The sequence below is a fragment of the Ammodytes marinus genome (assembly GCF_949987685.1).
Source record: "Ammodytes marinus genome assembly, chromosome: 10".
Classification (NCBI taxonomy): domain Eukaryota; kingdom Metazoa; phylum Chordata; class Actinopteri; order Uranoscopiformes; family Ammodytidae; genus Ammodytes; species Ammodytes marinus.
Genome location: NC_137214.1, coordinates 11,977,808 through 11,999,538, shown reverse-complemented (window position 1 = coordinate 11,999,538; position 21,731 = coordinate 11,977,808). Strand labels below are relative to the sequence as shown.

At 41.7% G+C, this 21,731-nt stretch overlaps 1 protein-coding gene across 2 annotated transcripts in view; it reads left to right on the top strand.

Moving 5' to 3' along the window:
- Positions 1 to 2,608: 2,608 nt before the first annotated feature.
- LOC307256458 (serine/threonine-protein phosphatase 2A 55 kDa regulatory subunit B gamma isoform) overlaps positions 2,609 to 21,731 on the top strand; it is a gene marked incomplete at both ends in the record, with an annotated part of 30,737 nt that continues 11,614 nt past the window's right edge. Inside the window, one exon of one of the 2 annotated variants that reach the window (XM_080035415.1) lies at positions 2,609 to 2,684. In XM_080035415.1, coding sequence (XP_079891541.1) covers positions 2,609 to 2,684 — 76 coding nt within the window. Of the gene's footprint in view, positions 2,685 to 5,885; positions 5,968 to 21,731 lie in introns of those variants that run through there. The other variant, XM_080035414.1, reaches the window with a different exon arrangement.

The following is a 21,731-nucleotide window of genomic DNA, read 5'->3' as shown; positions in this document are numbered from 1 at the left end:
GGGGGGCAGTTAGAAGGGCAGATATGGCGGCAGCGTGTGGAGCATTGCCCATCGTTAGTTAAGAAGAGGATGGGGGGAGGGCGATGCTGGCAGTCTTGGAGTAAGTCAGATAAACAGCTCTGCTTGTTCCCTGCTGTGGGGGGAGTTTAAAGCCTGGTGGCCGGCAGCCAGTACCAGTGATGGCACCAACTGTCACTGGCAGCCCCTCACTCTCTGCTGCAATGCTGAGGGAAGCCTGTGTGTGTGTGTGTGTGTGTGTGTGTGTGTGTGTGTGTGTGTGTGTGTGTGTGTGTGTGTGTGTGTGTGTGTGTGTGTGTGTGTGTGTGTGTGTGTGTGTGTGTGTGTGTGTGTGTGTGTGTGTGTGTGTGTGTGTGTGTGTGTGTGTGTGTGTGTGTGTGTGTGTGTGATTTAAAGTATATCCCTTTCAGTCAGTGATAGTTTATTGTCCCCTAGTAGGGCTGGGCGATATGCTCAAAATATTTATCTCTATTTTGATAAAGATATTTTGTGATGTTTGCAATATGGCAAATTAATTTAGGTATCAGTGTCAATATTGGTGATTCTGACCCCAGTGTTATTTGGTATATCATCATTGTGTCATTGCCCACACAAGGCACCCATGCAACTTTTCCATTACATTATTAGACAAAACTCATGGGGTTGAAAGAAAGACTTTCTTTAAACAATTTGGTATTTTAATAATCTGTAGCCTAGTATTCATAATCACTTGGATTTGTTTTGACATTTTAAGAGAAACATTCATCCATTAGACGAGAAGATGAATACCACTTTTATATCGGTCTCTGTCATCCCCATTATAAGTGGTTAATGAGTCTGACATTGTGAAAGCATGCATCATGGGCGCGTGATAATTTAGGGAATTTAAATGATTTTGGCTAGGTTAATTGTGATATGGAATTCTATATTGACTACAGAGTTGTATCTTTGGCATATGGTCAATGGACTCAATTTACAGTATATAGTGATTTTCCCTGGTTTTTCACAGACCCAAAGTGCTTTACATTGTTTTGTACACATTCACCCATTTACACACACGTTCATACACTGATTGAAGCAGCTACCACGCAGGGTGCAAGCTAACTATTGAGAGCTATTTGGGGTTCAGTGACTTGCCAAGGGACCCTTCCACAAGTGGCGGGGAATCGAACCACCAACCCTGCAATCCAGTGGACGGCCACCCTACCCGCTTTGCCACAGCCGCATATAAGAAAGCTAGCTATAGTTTTACTTTCCATTTTCAGAAATATCAAGATCAAATCATAAAATGTATTTCTAGGTCGATAAGCAATAGAGATTCTCCTTTGTTTTTAAATCTGTGTGTGTGAGTGTGTCAGGGGTGTGTGAGTACTCTCTTTGCTAATCAAATAATGTCTCCAGGTGAATTATCTTGTAGTAGTCACTGTACTATGGATCATATTAAGCAAGCAGTCAAGTGAAACAATCCTACTCTCATCCTTTCTCCTGCTCCCTCTGCTTTCACTCCCATTAGTTGCAATTTTATAAGATGCTCGAAAACTTCCGCTCTGTCACTTGTTCCTCCATCCACTCACTGTTTCTCTATCATATTAAATCACCTGCAGCCAGTGATGGAGCAGATCACAGCTCTGTGATGATTGGCCGCACCAAAGAGTGGGCGGACCCTGCTCTGATGCATCACACACGTACCAGCGCAGCAGGAGAGATCCTCTCTCTCTCTCTCTCCCTCCCCCTCTCTTTACCTCTCACTCTGCCTTTCATACATACGCCAGAGTGCAGACTGCAGCAGAACGCAGGGCCACTTGGATTTTCCTCCTCGACAAACATCCGACAGAGAGAGACAGTAACCGGCTCAGGAGGAGAGAGACGTTATTCATGGAGGATCCACCCAGGAGTACCTGGAGTGTGTAGGTGAGTGTGTGTTTTCGCCCTAGCTGTATTTGCATGTCCATGCGTGTGTGAGTTCACCGCAGAAGCAGCGGCACTGCAGATACAGCGACCAGGGGCTCTGCTCATCCCTCTCTCTCCCCTCCCCCAAGTCTCCACCTCTTCATCTCCTCTCCTCTCTTCTCTTGGAGCATCCAATAACAAGAAGGGACTTTACCCATATTAGCAGGGCCTTGTTGGTTGTGTGTGATTGTGAGAGAGTATAGTGGAATAGCTTTAGCCACACCTGGAGCCAGCAGTTGCAATGGTTTCGACACGAGCTGCACTGGAATTTTTTTTCTTCCGCCTCACGAGTGATGTGTAGGCTCTTGTGAGGCTAAAATCAAACTCACTCCCTGGTCGTTTTTTTGAACAGCTTTCAAATATTCCCTCCCCACCGCAGGTTTGCATCTGGCTGTCGGAAGCAGTTGTGGCGACTCTCCCCAGACGAGCATCACAGTACATCCTTGTTTCAGGACCGGCCGCGCAATCCACAGTCCCTCATTCTCATTTTAAGGACAGGATGGCCGGCTGTGCGACCCTGTGCTGAGGAGGCGTCGGCTGGGCAGCAGCATGGGCGCTGTGCTGGCCGGCATCCCCACCATCCCCTCCACCAGTGACCTGCCACCACCAGCACCAGCTCCACGCTGCCCCAGACTGACGGCCGCTCCCCCCAGCCCCGCCGATGGGCGAAGACACTGACGCCACCCCGACGCTCAACCACCGCGGCTTCCTCCCCGACCACAACTATGTGACTGAAGGTAAGGAGAGCTGCCTGTGTCTATGTGTTACAGAAGTGTGTGTGTGTCTCAAAGTGGGCTCCCCATGTAAGTGTGTATCTATGTTTGGGACTCTCTCTCTGTCTCTGTCTCTCTCTCTCTCTCTCTCTCTCGTGTGTGTGTGTGTGGGACAAAGTGTGTTCAATGGTTTCTCAATCTTCTGTATGATCTTAGTTGATCAGACAGAGCAACAAGAACCAGGAAGCAAACCACTCATTTTTTCCTCTCTTCTCTCATACTATTTATTTTTCTTCAATTTGTTTTTGTTCTGTTTATTTGCTCTCTCATAGCCACTGTCCTACCTTATGTAACATGGTGATTTTGTAACACCGCAGGCAAGAATTGATCGGGCACATGTTCCAATGTGTGCCTATATACTAGACAGAGAGTGGGAGAGTATTGTTTTTTACAGAACAGCAGATATTTTCAGGAAATGTAGACGGAAATCTCCACCTTTTTGTGTCATCTCTCACATGTTGACACATGAATATAAATCAGGGGCAAGTGTCATATGAAATATATGGTACAATACATAGTGTCACATCACAGGCACGAAGACATTAGGCCGGCAAAGCACTGAATTCCTTTTGCTTTGTTTTGTTAAACAGGTGGATTATTTATAACCCTGGATAACCCCCCTTTGCTAATCTCAATGAAACCACTAATCCCACCTGCACACTAGTTTCCCTGTCCACCCTCCTGCCTGTCTGTTTGTCCCCAATCAGTTTCTTATTACACTCATTGTTCGCCACGCCTCCTAAACCAGAGCATAGGATTATCATTTGTGATCCTCGTATCACTGCAGAAAGTGTATTAAACTTCCTGTGTTGGTGCTGTAATATCATTATAATAAAACAATAGTACATAGACTGTAGTCCGTTAGGACCTGTAGTGTTGCCTGTTGATTGTGTACATGCTCATGTGTGTGTCCATTGTATTGTATTGGTGAGATAGAACAACTGTGTGTGTCTTTGTTTGTCTCTGTGAGTGCACATGTCTGGTATTGTCTTTTTCATGACAAATATGTGTCTTTGTCCATTTAGAACAAATGTATTCGGATGAAAAATAGTGGCAGTCTTAACATCCATCACTAACCATCCCCTATTGTCATAGCAACGGTCCATGATGACAAACATGCTGCTTTTCATGCTTGGCCGGTATGATTGACAGGTCGTCTCCACCCACCAATAATGGCAGTATTAATTATTCCACACATCTCAGGCAGACAGACATTATTCAGGGTGAATTGCTGATGAGCTCACACCAAGGTGAACACAAACACACCACTGAACACCGGCGTTCTGAACTGGCTATGCAACACATGGGCCACCTGAAAAAAAGAGATATTCACTAAAGAATAAGTAGAAATTGTGTTGTTAAAATAATCCTTCCAAGAATTCCCCCTAACGACCAAAGGAGATCATTCTCTGTCACAAATAGACAAAATGATTTTATTACCTGCCTCTTTTATTACATCCACTCCATCCCCCCCTCCACCTTTCCTCCACGTTCACCCCATCCCCCGTTCTCCTCCCCATTTCCATCCCCCACTGCCTCCCCCTCACAACCTTTCCCCATCGGTCCACTAATGCAACTCGCAGCATTGCCCGGTGCTGAACTGGCGCGTCTGCCAAACAATTATCCAACAGTGCTCTAAAGGCTGCTCAAACACAATGTGCCTCAGTGTGTGTGACTGTGTGTGTGTGTGTGTGTGTGTGTGTGTGTGTGTGTGTGTGTGTGTGTGTGTGTGTGTGTGTGCGTGTGCGCGTGTGCGTGTGTGTGTGTGTGTGTTGTAGAGGGTTTTAGAGACTGAGATAAAGGTGGTGCATTTGATTTAATGCTTGGGTGTATGTTGTCAGCGCTTTTGAGTCTCAATATTTTTCTTTATCTTTTTTTTGCCTGTGCTGCATATGCAGTCATGTCCGTGCCTTAGGCTGCATTCTGTGTATCTTTTTGTTTGCCTTGGGTCTGTGTTTGTCCGGGTTTGACTCTGCATTGTGCAATAGTTTTGTGTGTGTTTACATGTGTGTGCGCGCGCATATGTAAGAGTTTGTGTGTAGATCTCCTCGTGGGGATTCCCCTGCCCTTTAGCTCCTACAGGGGAGGGATGCTTAACCTCAGCATCACTCCCCTCCCTTCTTCCTTCAATCTCTTACCCCCCTTCCTCTCACTCTCTTTGCCCTCCTCTCTCTCTCCCCTTTGCTCTGACCTCACGTCTGACCGGAGCAGCATTGGGTTCAAAGATGGATGCTGAAATAATTACAATTTAATCGCATCAAAATTCAGAATATTTTTTGGGTCGCTTGGTAAAATGAATTATTCAGTACTGATTCCATTTCAGATATAAAGTAAAATAGTCAATTTTAAGAAGATAAAGAACAGCCTAGTTTTTAGATTGATGTGTTCTTGACAAACTTAGTTTATTTTGAAAAGGTTTCATGAATTCAGAGGTTGGAGAGTCAGAAGAATAGAAGCATGTAAAGTAGTTAATGCTAAACATGTCTTTTATTCCCATTTTGAAAACAACAATATAAAATGATTTAATCCAAAAGTTACAAACACTTGCTGATTCCAGCATCTCATCATCCTGAATATTCACTCGCTTGTCTTCATTTATTATAATTTCAAACTGTATTCCTTTCTGGTTTTTTTAAATTTTTTATTATGACTTGTTCACACACATGTTTCCATTTAAAGAAATGTCTTTGGGCATTAAAGACATGACGAGCAGATGTCATTATGTTTATTATACTGACAGATAAAAAAATGGTCAGTCATTAGCTGTAAGTTAGCTCTCGCCAGTTCTCACTGCTCTTCTTCTACCCATCAAGACATTTTGTCTCATCTCTGTCCATCCTGCATGTCTTGCTAGGCTTCCTGCTGAGCCCAACATGTCCACACATACATACATACATCATGTTGCACAGATACAGAGTGATCATTAAAAAACACCTTCAGTATTCTCCTTTGTGGTGAGTACTCATGGCCAAATGATGGTGATGCAGTAACTCAGTGCCCACCCGCCCTCCTCCCTGGTCCTCCCCGGTCCTCCTTGCCTTCCCTCCTTCCCCTCTCCTCCTCCCTCCATCCTTGCTCCTCTTGCAGGGCTGCTCCTGGCTATAGCCTGAAGAGCTCCGCCCATCCCGTCCACCCCTCTCCACCCTGCTGGAGTCCTCCCCCAGGATGTTGAGCCCCATCCAGGTCCTGTGCTCCGACATCACTACCCTTTCTCTGGAGCCCGAGCCGTTTGCCTCGTACACTGAAGGTGTGTGTGCTCTATATCCTCTTCTATCACAGAGCGACAGAGGTCATGTCTGTGTCACACGCCGCGCCACATGACCCCCAGTGTGAGCTGATGTGCGGGTGGTTGGATGGATTTGAGAGAGAGAGTGAGTGAGTGTGTGTGTGTGTGTGTGTGTGTGTGTGTGTGTGTGTGTGTGTGTGTTCAGATGGAGGGCTTGTGTTGTAGTAGTTTGAGTCAGGTGAATTCTCACTAGGGTCTGAGTGTTATAATTATCCTAAGCATCACTTTGTCTCCGTCTGCCTGCCTCTTTTTTTTGTGGGTTTCTATTTTTAGGCATGCCTTTTTTATTTTTGTCTCAGTCTGCCTGCTTCACTGTACGTGTGTGTGTGTGTGTGTGTGTGTGTGTGTGTGTGTCTGATTGATTTCTTTAAATAGTTTAACCAGACAACACTGTGTCTCATTCAAAGCTCAGCTCTTCTTCACATTCACGCACATGAACATGCACAGACCCACTTTCTCAGCCTCCCAACCCATGAACACTGAGCACAAACTGTGCATACTGTAGATTCATAGACACACGCTTCGGCCTTACGTCACATTCTTCAAAGAGTCTTCAACATGCTTCTTATGTCTGAAAAACACTCCCAAAGGTATTCAGAATGATACTATATCATAAAATAATAATCAGGATGTTAAAAGCAGTTATATTTAGGCATTTTTGTGCTAAAGAAAATCATAATTTTCTGTTGACTAATCGTGTCCTCTCTACACACATTCACACAGAAGGATTATAGTGGCAGCGTAAAAATAGAAAAGAGGGTTTTCTGAATATGGGATTACATTTCAGTTTTTATGAGGCTTCAGCACATAATCTCAGTTTTCAGTATCGCTGGCCGGGGTTACACTGGCTGTAAACCAGCTAAGATCCTAATCTTTTCGAAGTGATTTTGATCAAAAAAACGAATCACACTTTGCAGTTAAGAGAATTCATGCAGTTAGAAGATGTCATCACAGCAAGGTGTTGGCAATAATTACAGGTGTAGGGGAGAACGGGGTAATTTGTCACACGGGTTGGTTGTCACAATCGTTATATCTCGGAACCAGAAGGCGCTGCCTGTGAAATTTTGGTATGTAAATATCCAGAATTGGGATCAGAGGTCACCTACATAGTCTTCCTTGGAGTTAGACTGCTGAATTTGAGGTGAGACGACTGTTTGTGTTTTTCATGTCAAATTGAAAATATTTAGCTCCTCAGTATTTTTCTTCTAGGCTTTTACACAATGGGTTTATAACAAAACACTTGTTACCCATACAAAGTGTGAAGGGTAAACTATAGTTTAGATTGTGGTTAGCAAGCTAATTAGTTGTCAGATGGTTGTTGGCCTTGATGCTAGCAAGAAATTCAAGTTGGGGTTGGTCGTCACATTTTTTGGGGGGTTGGTTGTCACATGTTATCTCAAGGCTGCAGCCAGAAAAGGAACCCAATAACGAAAGAAATTGTCAAGCTGTATCCTCACTGACACCCCAGAGAAGGAAAGAATAGAGCAGGAAAAGGCAGCTAGCATGCAAAAGAAAAAAAGGGCAACAAAATCAAAACAACCCAGTGAATCCCAAACTAGACCAGCTGCCAAGGCTACAGTAAGTTATGAAGGCCTATTTGTCAACTTGACAATGCAATTAAACTTTCAAATTTAGTTCTACTTTCTTGCCTTATTTTTAAGATTATTCCCATTAAGATAACATTGTGACAAACAACCCCATAGTGTTTGACAACCGACCCCTTGATGGGGTTGGTTGTCACAATGTGTAAGGGTGTCTTTGATGATTAATTTCTTCTTTATTACAATAAGATAGAAAAAGTGAGGGGTACACATTTCAAGCCAACACCTTAAGCTTCAATTTAATGTAGGAATGACTATTGAAAGATGTTTCGGTGATGAGCAATTCTCACTAGAGTAAAAAGTGTGCCTACTTACCCCGTTCTCCCCTACTTCAGACATGGAGCTGAATGCGGCTTGGCTTGTGATTCAAATTGTTTGTGTCTTTAACCATTAGGCTCACACCAGCTCGGCTCCATTGTGCCGAAGTATGTTTTGGAGAAATGGCAGATTCCCTGCTGTGCTGGGCTTAAATCACTCCGCTCCACACATGTGCACCTCAAACACAAACACATGCACCAGTTTTTTACCCGGACAACTCCAAAACTGCAGGACGGGGATCAATTGAATGCCTCCCTCCGGCAGTTTCTCCCCTCGCCTCCTTCTCTCCCGCCTCCGCCTCTATCCCTCCAACCCTTTTATTTCTCTACAGGGTAATTGAGTACACACACTTGTGCGGACACACACACACACACACACACACACACACACACACACACATACACACACATACACACACACACACACACACACACACACACACACATACACACACACACACACACACACACACACACACACACACACACACACACACACACACACACACACACACACACACACACACATACACACACACACACACACACACACACACACAATCTCCTGCTGAGTGGTGGCTTGTCCTCGCTTTTAAGGAGTGTGTTGTTGGCTGGGCTTTAATGGTCTGTGTTTACCCAGACCTAAGATATCTATAATTGGGACTGCATGACGTCTGCTCCCTTCCCTGGCCCCACAGCGGCCATAACAAAAAGAAATAAGGAAATCCACCACCCTCGACCTACACCCTCATCTGTCCCATATACATCCTCTCCTCTCTTTAGTGTCTGCCTTGTCTAATTTGATAGCCGACAAGCACTTAACTAAATGTGTATACCGAAACATATGATTATCTTCATTATCATTTAATACACCTAATATTTCTTCAATTAATAAAACAAATTTTGCCAAATAAAATGTCCAAAAATGTATATGGGATCTGGAACTAGGGCGTGCCAGTAATCAGTCATTTTTCTGTTGATTGACAAGCACATTAATCAACTAATCACTTGCGCTCTTTCCACCAGTTATTTTTACAATTAGAGGTCTACTCTCTAATTTAATTACTGAAAATTTGGTTATTTTATTATAATAGGCAAAGCTTATCATCATCTTTAAGAACAGACTTGGAAGAAATGGAATAAAAAATCCATAAGTGTGTATATTGGCTTAACAAATAAAAGTTATTTATTTTATTACATTAGAATAATGGTTTTATATATATGACTGGTGCGTGCCACCATGTTGCACCGCCATGTTGCTACAGTAGCACAGAAAAAACAAACTTAACAACCTTACGCGTTTTTATTAGTATAGCATAAAGTCTGCGAAATGGAGGGGTTAGCAAGGGAGCATTGCTATCTGGATTCTCACCACTAGATGCTGCCAAATACTCCAATACAACACACTGTAGCTTTTAAAGTTTCTTATTTTTCATCCCCAGAATGTAAAGGTGCTCCGAGGAACTTTCAGTTTTTGTTAGTTCTTGCACCCCCTTTGGACAAAACGGTAGTCGCCAGCTGAAGGGCCTGGGTGAGCGTACCCATTACAACGGCATTAAGACAAAGTATATAAAAATAGCAATCTTTACACTGATGATCTCGTTTGCTGTTACATTTCATTTTATTTACATGTAATTTATGATCATCAGAGGAAAAATTAGACTGTTTCAGAAACATTTAAAAGTTCCTCTTATCAAACACCTTTTAAAGACATTAAAATAGTATAAAACATGAATCGACAACCATTTTGGTGAATCATTATCGATTATTTTGCCATCGTTTTACCTACAACATTGGTTGATCGCTGTGAAGCTGTTGTCCTTGTAAACACTGCACGGCTCATTACACCGTTTGTGTTCGGTGTTCGTATCACCTGTGCATGTTTTTTTCAATGCTTTGTGGGTGGACAGATGGATGCACTTGCACTTGCAGTCACAGTGTGTGTACCCCCAACTTCTGCAGTGTGGCAATGAGTCAGATAGACCTGCTGATGCTAATGGACTGTCTGAGACAGACACGGCGAGCAAGCTATATTGTAGCTCACACACACACACACACACACACACACACACACACGCACACACACACACACACACACACACACACACACACACACACACACACACACACACACTATAAAACATTGACTTACAGCTTGACAACCTAACAGACACCCACACTTCATCAGTACACTGGCCTCTTGGAAGAGAGCCACGGCGGTCATGATGAGCCTTGTCTCTGCAGTGGTTGTTTGTTTTCGTAGAGGTTTATTTTTCCTGAGGGCTCGTCTAAAACAGACCTGTGTGTGGGTGTCAAAGGGAAGGTAAGAACGGTCCACATTGAGAGAGCAGACAGAGGATGAGAGGGGAGAGTGTGTGTGCTCCATATTTGATTCAGCTGTATCGTGTGCCGCTCCTGTGGTTTTGCTTAGCTTAGCTCTTTTCTCTGTGCAATTTGAGTGGAGACACAGTTATCAGTAAATGTGTCGGATGTGCATGTGCCTACAGATCATCAGGCACACACACAGATCATCAAGCTCACACGTATTGCATCATTACGAGACAGTGTTCATTCAAAGCCCAGTAGTGTGCATATATATATACAGTTCATGGGTTTGTGAATTTGATTGCTTGCTTATAGAGGTCTGTTTCTATGAGCACCCTTGTGTGTGTGTGTGTGTGTGTGTGTGTGTGTGTGTGTGTGTGTGTGTGTGTGTGTGTGTGTGTGTACTGTGTATGTGTGTGTGTATGTGTGTGTGTGTGTGTGTGTGTGTGTGCATTAATTATCCTCATATCCTCAATTTGGACCACAGCGTCCGCTCCACCTCCCGGTTATTAATTTAGCAATGTTTTGTTGGTGGACAGAATATGCAGGCAGCGACGTAATTATTTCACCACGCTCCTTCTTCCATTACGAGTTACTGCTGGATTGATGAATCCCACTTCCTCCTTCAGCACACTGCCATATACGGGCTAACAGCTCACGAGTACCGCTGCTACTGGTTGGCTCAGCCTGTTACCATGGCAACCCCCTGCTCGCCCCAAAAGGAAGGGACCCCTCCACCGCCTCTTCCCTCCTCTTTTTTTTCTCCATCCTTCCCATTCTTCCACCACCAGCATCACCACCACTAGTACTACGTGCACGCTCACAGAGAGAGAGAGATAGAGAGAGAGAGAGAGAGAGAGAGAGAGAGAGAGATGAATGTGGATGGATAACCTGGAAGAAAATGAGCAAATAAAATGGGAAAGGGAGAGAAACTGGGGATCAAGAGACTAGGGATGACAAAAGATTGTTTTGGAGGAGAAAGATCGAGAGAGGGAGGGAGGGAAAGCCCGATATTGAGGAGATTAATTGAAACTTAAGAATATACACGGTACTGCAGTGACAGAGGGATCAAGAAACAGTGTGATGACTAATGGAAAAAAGAGAGAAGGAGGCAACCAGTGATACATGAAGTGTGTGTCTGTGGAACAGGGTGAATAAGGTGGTGCTGCTGTAGAGATTAAGGAGCCGTCCCTGCCTCCCCTCATCATAAAATATCTCTCTCTTGCTCAAGGCCACCACAGAACAGGCAAGGCGCTACAGCTTTGAATCACTCCATCTCTCAATAAATACGCTCTATTTTTATCACAGTCAATGCTTATCGAGGACCCATGTTCATTTCCACCATCGAAACTGAGCTCAGTGGAGTCCTTTGTCGAAAGGCTTTGTTGGATGCATTATCTGAAATCAGTCTCATTTTCAAATCCAATCTATGACATCTTCTAATATATTATTTGATTATTAGATGATTTGAGCTTTTGCTGCACCATGAACACTAGGTCAGTCAAACATGCACCTTGTTAATGTGCTTGTGGGCTGTGAAACTTCTTTCTCAATCATTTTTAACATAAATTGACTGCAGGTTTAGTGTTTTTATGTGGCATAGGTTTATCGATGTTATTGTCAGCGATAAGAAAGGAATACAAATAATGACAGTGTCTGATTTGTGTGTCCAGCCAGACACAGTTGCAAGCAGTGAAATTTGCAGACTTTAATCTTGTTTTTGCTATGTCATCGTCAATGCTATAGGTTCACATGGAAGCAATTTTACCCTGGGTGTTTTTAGATAGCTTTCTAGTAGCTACCACAACATGTTTTTGGAGGACATTGCTGTTGAGCGGTTGCACACAAAATAGAAGTGGATGTCGTCCTAACCCAATCTCACTGTTAAACCTTGATGTGGGGAGCCAAAGAACCCCGCTGTTTTCAGCAGTGATGGGAAAACACTTTTTATAGTCACTGAAGCCACCGTCATCACCATGGTGATCAGCATCACTAGCAAATGTCCGTCCCTAACACATTCCCTTTTTTTATTATTAAGTGTGAAAACGGCTGAGAAACGGCTGTAAATCGACTGCAATTCTCAGCTTGTTTGTTGCTTTTATAAATTAGGTGTAGAGAGTGACTGAGAAGCCTGAATTAAGACGAGAGATTACGTCATAAAATAGGCCTTCAAAAAATATTTTCATGGCGATGTATCTATGAATGTATCCTGTCATGGTGTTTGACATTAGCTCAACTATATTGGGCTAGTTTGAACTTTGAGGTATCGATCACCTGCGATAACTCTACAGCAGTTCATACCGTAGTTCGACCTGCAAATAGATTTATAGATATTTAAAAAAGGAAATTCTGCAGCCAGGAGAAAGAAGTAAAGGCAGGGGAAGCGGAAAGAGGGACGGGGAGGAGAAAACATGATTCAAGCTCCACACTGGCTTGTGTGGTTTCTGGACAGACTTTCACGAACTGTGGTGGTTATCAGGATGATGGAAAAAGAGACAGCTTGAAGCAGTTGAGGAGGTTTCCGGAACAATTCTTTATTATAAACAAAAACTCAGACTGCAATCAAAAGAACGAAGCCAATCAAAATATGCGAAGTATTGGAGTCAAATTGAAGTGAGGTAGATGCACCATGAAAAGCTCCTAGCAAAAACCCGCTATTCTTCTGATTTTAAGGCCTATTTATTCTCCGACTCTAAGTAAGATGAGTGTCACTGGTCAATAGGATCTGCCCCCTTGTCGTCCCTGATAGGTGGACACTGACTATTCCTTAAAACATTACCAAAAGAGACTTAGTTGGAAACATCATCTTCAGAGGAGTGCCCCATGGGGTGCCTGTGAGTCTACTCAGACTTTCAGAATAGTATGATTTCGCAACTTCACATAAACTAACTACTGTTAGGCTCGTAAAACAGTCAGTCCTGAGCCTATTCTAATGTATGCAAGCTAAAGCTGAAATACCGGAGGTTTCCCTTTCGATGACCAAGCCAAACAACCCACATTCCTGACCCTGTCTCTTACCAGGGGAGAACACTATTTATATAATGGCCTGCTCAGCACACATGGAGAGGTGCATTTTGACTTGTAGATATCTTGTTATTCAGTATAATGGTTTTACTTAATTAAACAGTCATTTTAGGATGTGTTATGACAAAATACACCACATATTCCCCCCTTCAAGACTAAACAAGTCTTGAAAGAAAGGTAATTAAACACATCTTAACAATGATTGGCCTTTGTTGCAGTTCTCAGTTGTTGTTCGGAAAAGTCCTCCTCTATAATCCTATTTTGGATCGCTTTAGAGTCCTATTTGAAGCTTAATTTTTGAAGGGCAATGTATTAACTATGTCCTATTTGCTCAATTTCACATTACTTTAAATTTAAGTTAGACTGGGAAAAGCTAATTGCTTAATTCTTAGTAAAGATCAAATTTGGCTAACCTTTAGCATCACCTGCAAGACTATCAGGTACACCTTTTTCCAAATACAGGAAAGTGAGACTAAAAATGTTTGCTTATGGCCTTTTAGGCGTGACTGTAGTCTTGCAAGTTCAGCTGTTATCTCCTAGTTCAAAAATTGCCTTGTCTAAAAGACAACAAAAAGGATTTCGGAGACCTTTCTTGTTCAACGTGAAGAATCCGCACCTGTCAATCCAAATAAGGTAGGGAAACTCCTTTTTAAAATTAACAATTATCATTATCCATTATTCTAAAATTAAATGACCATATTCCAATCAGCCATTAGATTCTAAACCTATCTTAAAGTATTATCAAAAAATACCTGTACTAAAAGTAAGCCAGATTAACCTATCAGTTTTTAAGGTTGTTGCTGAGTATATTTGCATACATCACAGAGTTACAATACATTCATAACATCAATATCACAGGTTATGACAAAACAATACAACTTCCACATTGCAACATACTGTGTCCACATATATATAAGAACATAGACGTGTATTTAATTCTGTATGATAACCAAACTCCTTCTTAAGCAGCGTTGCCTTCTGGTGCGGGGGTTCTTAGTGTCCTTTATACCCTGAACCAGTGTAATCTCTCTCAGTCCGTGCTCTGCCCAGGGCCCAACCATCATAACCTAAGTCCATGTTTGAGTCTCTCAGTCCATTCCCTTGTCTATTTTTGGTTCCCTGGACAGGCATATAATCCTCCCCATCACACTGAGAAGAGAGGAAAACAACCACCAGTACCTTTGCCAATAACAAACCTCACGTGTGTAACAATTTCTTAAGTGTTAAAGTCAAATATGTTCAAAGTTTGATTCTGAGACCAGAAGCAGTGCACTGACTGCTCTTTAATTTACCTCCCAGTCAAGCAATTTAACACTATTTACTTTAAATTTAAAAAAATAAGATGAAGGTATGTATTTATTTGTTTATCTAATCCCTCCCCCCTTGTTAAAACTGAATCTCATTCAAAGTTTGAACAAATCTGATTATTCTAATATAACAAAACGTACACGGCATTGTCAAGCCGAGTTGATTAGATGACGTTGCAGCCTGCCATTCTGGATGTGGCCACTGGCCACCAGTTGATATTTCTTAGCGTGTACTAGCAGCCTGCTTCCATGGAGTCCCTTTCTGACAATTTGCTCCTCCTCCCTTGAGCCTCTGGTTTGCTCAGTGGGACAGAGAGACCTCTCTGGTTTCACACACCTGACTGTACGTATCCTACGGAAAATGAAAGTATTCTTCCACAAACATAGTTAAAATTGCAAACAACATTTGTTAAAGGGATCCAACGCCGTGTTCCCAGATCCAAGATGGAAAGCTGCAATTCTCAAACAATGTCAACAACAAATAAAGTTACAGACATTTATCTAGGCCATATAAGATTATAAAGGACCGGTCCACAAACATGCAAAACATGCAACTTGACATCTGACAAACAAACAATCAAACAAACATGCAACATGTACCCCCGCAGGCCTGCAATACTCACCAGCAAATGTAGAACAGGTAGAGTCTTCGAGCTCATCACATTCAACAACCTATAGTAAAATCAACTCCTCACAATTCCTCAAGGGGAACACCAAGGTTCCATACGAGTTCACCAATACTACAAGACGCCTGTCACTCGTAGAAATGACAGAAACATATGACATAACTGACTTGATAACTACGAAAAAGATAGCCAGATCCATTTGTATTTCACATCGGTAAATAAACCAAAGCAACCTTGTGTACCTTAATTCTACTTTAGTCAAAACTGAAACGCCTCGTTAACCTTAAAATAACCGTTACCTACATATGTTTAAAAATCTCTGCTCATCATTCCGGAAGATGTTGCACTGTGACAGCTCTCTGTATATCCAAATTTGTCAATTGTCAGTATTCCATTCCATAAAGCAGCAAACCAAATATCCGAATTAGGTAGGTTTAGAGTATATATAGAGATCCTATAATATCTGTAACAAATAGCTAAATAAAAATGGTTATGATCAGACAAAAAGTTGCCAACTAACTGAAATCCTCCAACTATATCCTGTAATCTTGCCCTAGTCAATGTGCCCAGAAGTCAATAGACTCCCTAGTGAATGTTTATTGGTGGCAATCTGACAGGGTTTACCTGTCCCTCTGAAGAAATCTAGTTCCTCACAACAATATACACACAAGACCACCTGTTCCTCTGTTTTCCTGTTTACCCTGAGGCCAGTCCAAGCACACCCCCCTCTCTTGAAGAGGCATGCAATACTGGTCATGTTATGCATTAGAACTCTATTGTTTCCCTAACCTGTAGTTTATCTGCAACGTTCAAACATTAATTACCCTAATTAATCCTCCATATCTTTATTTTTGTATTAACATTTTTATTTTTGTATTACCTTGCAACCTTTCAATTAGTAGACTCCTAAACACTGTAAGAAGTGATTTTGTACTGGAAGAGGATGTCATCACTCTAAAGAGCATGATTCTTTTCAGTCAGAGACAGATAGTCAAATAGTATAATTAAATTAGAAAAAGCGTGGAAACAACATGTGGCTTTACTAGTCAATCTTTTCAAAAACTAGAATTTAAATCGCATGAAATTTTAAAGAAACCCAGGTGTCTTTGAAAGCATGAGAAAAATCATAGATGAAATATGAACCTTCCTTTCCCTCTGTAAGTGCTAACAACAAAAACAATACTCCCCTCTAACTGCTCAGAGTTATCACTCTATTTATCAATCATTTAATGTCTATGGAAGCTTAAATTTGGTCTGTTTAAGGCTGACTCCTCACTTCATGCACAGAAATTAATTTTTGGGGAAACGTTGGGTTTTAGGAAACTCTCCACACAGAAAGGAACTGTAACTTCCAAGGAGATGGATCTGTATTCTTCTCTGGATATGCTGGCTGAAGCACTTTCCTTGTGACAGACAACAACACAAGTTTTGTCATTAGTCTTCCATTGTTTTTAAGTTCCTGGTTTCGTACCATCGTTTGAGTCATTCGCATCCCAGAACAGTCACTGTTATTGCAGTCCTCCGTGTCCCAGGACATTCGGCATAGGCTGGCAGAATGCTGGAACCCTGTTCACTCATCATTCAAGAACAGTCCATCAGAGTTAGTAAGCCCCTCCTTTTGTGGATTTTCATTGTCATTTGCTGCCATGGTTGGCTAGGAAATATTTACTTTACCCTCTGTGTCAAGAGTCCACAGACCCTTGCCCTTTAATTCCAAAATATCTATAGAATGCATACAATTATGAGTGAGCTAGCCTTAATTATCATCTTATTCCTGACCTGAGTCAAAACTAAACACTGAAAGGAAATAAGACCAAAGGCACATTACACTATACATCAAAATGGTCCACCAAGGTATCAAGATACCTATTCTTACTTTTGAAATCTCATGAGGAGACAGTAATATTGTACAGCTAACATCAAAAATAATTAACTTAATTAATTCAATTTCCTCATATCAAAACTTCAGGGGGTGGTAGTGTAAATGATTTACTGAGTGTGTCAACCAATCCTTAAACTCACCTTAATTCAAATACATGTGTTGTTTTCCAGGTCATTAATTGACCTTCTTATATACTATCTAAAACTAAACACAGTCTGCCAGCGCTCCCTCTGCTACCTGACATCCATCTGCTTCCGTGGAGTCTATATAAACACAAGCTTTCTGCTTGAAAAAGAAACCAGAAAAAGAAGTTAACTGCAGACATACAAACAGAAACAGATTTTTCTCACTCTTTCAAATGCAAATGTGTCAACTTACTTTTAGATCAATCAGTAGTTAAACACTTTGTCACTACTAGTCAAATTGCCACATCAAAATCCACACGTTGTTTGTATACTTAATGCATTTTATGCAACTTACTCAGGTGTAAAACAAGTGTCTGTATACTTTTTATATAGAAATAATTTATCATCAAATTTACAATGCTGTTCTACAAATTTTTCCAAATATTTGTATTAAATCTTTTTATTGTCAACTACACCTTTAACTCCTCATTCCTAATTTGTTCCTAAACTAAGGGACTTACATCTGAAAATTTTGCCTCAAATCACAGAGTAAACTACTCTCCCACTGTCATGTTATTTCAACATATTACAGTCTTTGACAAAACACAAATTTCTCATTTTCTCCTGGATAAGCCTCTTCTAGTTTCTATTTTAATTATGTCATAAGGGTTAGGCAAGCTAGTCTATCCCCCCCCCTTTTTTTTTTTTTTTTTTTTTTTTTTTTTTTTTTCAAAATTACACAGTTACTTTAATTTTATTGTAACTAGCTCCAACATATAGAGCCCTTAAGAGTGTAACCTAACTCAGAAGACCGTAGAACAAGACTATCTCGCCCTTATTTTCCCATAAAAGACCATAGGAGCTCACATGTGGAAAAGCCACGCAAGGTATCTTTAAAGAACACACGTACTGTGCCCGCGCTTTGTCTGGTGTGTCTACCGTTCTGCGCGTTCACGGGCGGACCGAACTCTACAGCTTGCTAAAAATAGGCTAAAAGCCCATCTGTACACAATATACTACCGCATTGAAATTGCCAACACAGAAAACATAGTTGTACAAACCGTCGTCTTTATATCGAGACAAAATCAAACAGTCATCATAATCGCGAGGCTTAGGGCCCGTGTCCACCTAAGGGCCCGTGTCCACCTAATCTGGCTCGCGCAAACAGGCTCACCGCTACGGGCCCACAGCCCCGCCTTTCACCTGTTAGAAAGCTCCAGGACACACCCCAGTGCAGCACGACCCAAGGCCGGGTGACAGGCACTATATTCGGATATATTTCCGAGGTAGAGCCGGTGGAGGTCCGGCTCTTTTTTTTTCTTTTTTTTCTTTCTTTCTTCTTTCTATGCTTTTCTTACTTCAAGAGCAATCTCAACATATAATCCGTCATGTGGTCACCTGATCAAAATACCCACAGACAGCCATCACAAATGAAATCTAATAATTATTATTATATAGGCCTATTCATATCAAGACAACACTTAGTACATACAGCAGACAAACACACAAATAACATTTAATAGACAAAACTGCTATAGTTTAGGCCTGATTCTGGGCCCCTACACTCTAGAATATCTTCATTCTAGGCCTGACTCTGGGCCTCTTAATATACTCAAAAAACATCTATGTGACACCCCATTAACAAGACAAATTAAATCCCCAGTAAAGCTACTTGTTCCTTTAACCCCTGTGACACCCCTTTAAACACAAATTGTTCCCTTTTTAAGCCACAAGGTTGTATCTCTGCGGTACCCCCAAAGAGTTCACCGTGACCACCCACATTAAAGCCCTTTGTAAATACTAAGTCACACACACCCCAGGAACCCCATAGCACCCCTTTATATCCCCGTTGAACCCGCTAAGTCACACCTTATAAGAATCCCAATACAAGTCAAAACGTCACAGCAGTTCCTCACTGCAACAACAAGGCAACTTCTGTCTAAACTACTAGTTTAATAGAGAACAAGTTACCTAAAACATCATGAGCCACCCGTTACCTCACGCGTCACATAGAATAAAGTAAAAATTTTAATTGGTGACAAGTTAGCCTACCACAAACAATATGAGCCACCCGTTACCTCACGCGTCACATAGAATAAAGTAAAAATTTTAATTGGTGACAAGTTAGCCTACCACAAACAATATGAGCCACCCGTTACCTCACGCGTCACATAGAATAAAGTAAAAATTTTAATTGGTGACAAGTTAGCCTACCACAAACAATATGAGCCACCCGTTACCTCACGCGTCACATAGAATAAAGTAAAAATTTTAATTGGTGACAAGTTAGCCTACCACAAACAATATGAGCCACCCGTTACCTCACGCGTCACATAGAATAAAGTAAAAATTTTAATTGGTGACAAGTTAGCCTACCACAAACAATATGAGCCACCCGTTACCTCACGCGTCACATAGAATAAAGTAAAAATTTTAATTGGTGACAAGTTAGCCTACCACAAACAATATGAGCCACCCGTTACCTCACGCGTCACATAGAATAAAGTAAAAATTTTAATTGGTGACAAGTTAGCCTACCACAAACAATATGAGCCACCCGTTACCTCACGGGTCACATAGAATAAAGTAAAAATTTTAATTGGTGACAAGTTAGCCTACCACAAACAATATGAGCCACCCGTTACCTCACGCGTCACATAGAATAAAGTAAAAATTTTAATTGGTTGCAAGTTAGCCTACCACAAACAATATGAGCCACCCGTTACCTCACGCGTCACATAGAATAAAGTAAAAATTTTAATTGGTTGACAAGTTAGCCTACCACAAACAATATGAGCCACCCGTTACCTCACGCGTCACATAGAATAAAGTAAAAATTTTAATTGGTGACAAGTTAGCCTACCACAAACAATATGAGCCACCCGTTACCTCACGCGTCACATAGAATAAAGTAAAAATTTTAATTGGTGACAAGTTAGCCTACCACAAACAATATGAGCCACCCGTTACCTCACGCGTCACATAGAATAAAGTAAAAATTTTAATTGGTGACAAGTTAGCCTACCACAAACAATATGAGCCACCCGTTACCTCACGCGTCACATAGAATAAAGTAAAAATTTTAATTGGTGACAAGTTAGCCTACCACAAACAATATGAGCCACCCGTTACCTCACGCGTCACATAGAATAAAGTAAAAATTTTAATTGGTGACAAGTTAGCCTACCACAAACAATATGAGCCACCCGTTACCTCACGGGTCACATAGAATAAAGTAAAAATTTTAATTGGTGACAAGTTAGCCTACCACAAACAATATGAGCCACCCGTTACCTCACGCGTCACATAGAATAAAGTAAAAATTTTAATTGGTTGCAAGTTAGCCTACCACAAACAATATGAGCCACCCGTTACCTCACGCGTCACATAGAATAAAGTAAAAATTTTAATTGGTTGACAAGTTAGCCTACCACAAACAATATGAGCCACCCGTTACCTCATACGTCAAATTGAAATTTAGATGAGAAGAAGACAACTTAATCTCACACTCTTGGCACCACAAACTTAAAATGTATGTATAGCCTACATAAAATATGCATCCCTCTCTTTTTTAAGCCGAAACAAAACAGTAATGTAGTCTGTATCTTCTCCCATCAACCGAACCACCATGTCGTTCACCCCGCATTCAGTAATTTACAGCCCGACAGCATCACGAACACACGCAGGGATACCAGGGCCCAAGTCTCCCCCCACAGAGCAACAATGCTCACCTGGCGAGCTGCTGGGGAGAAAGTTGAGCTCCGGGTCACCGCGTTGTCCCAATGAACCGTCCAGAAGCCCTCTGTTCGATGACGCCACTTTGTGGTTTCTGGACAGACTTTCACGAACTGTGGTGGTTATCAGGATGATGGAAAAAGAGACAGCTTGAAGCAGTTGAGGAGGTTTCCGGAACAATTCTTTATTATAAACAAAAACTCAGACTGCAATCAAAAGAACGAAGCCAATCAAAATATGCGAAGTATTGGAGTCAAATTGAAGTGAGGTAGATGCACCATGAAAAGCTCCTAGCAAAAACCCGCTATTCTTCTGATTTTAAGGCCTATTTATTCTCCGACTCTAAGTAAGATGAGTGTCACTGGTCAATAGGATCTGCCCCCTTGTCGTCCCTGATAGGTGGACACTGACTATTCCTTAAAACATTACCAAAAGAGACTTAGTTGGAAACATCATCTTCAGAGGAGTGCCCCATGGGGTGCCTGTGAGTCTACTCAGACTTTCAGAATAGTATGATTTCGCAACTTCACATAAACTAACTACTGTTAGGCTCGTAAAACAGTCAGTCCTGAGCCTATTCTAATGTATGCAAGCTAAAGCTGAAATACCGGAGGTTTCCCTTTCGATGACCAAGCCAAACAACCCACATTCCTGACCCTGTCTCTTACCAGGGGAGAACACTATTTATATAATGGCCTGCTCAGCACACATGGAGAGGTGCATTTTGACTTGTAGATATCTTGTTATTCAGTATAATGGTTTTACTTAATTAAACAGTCATTT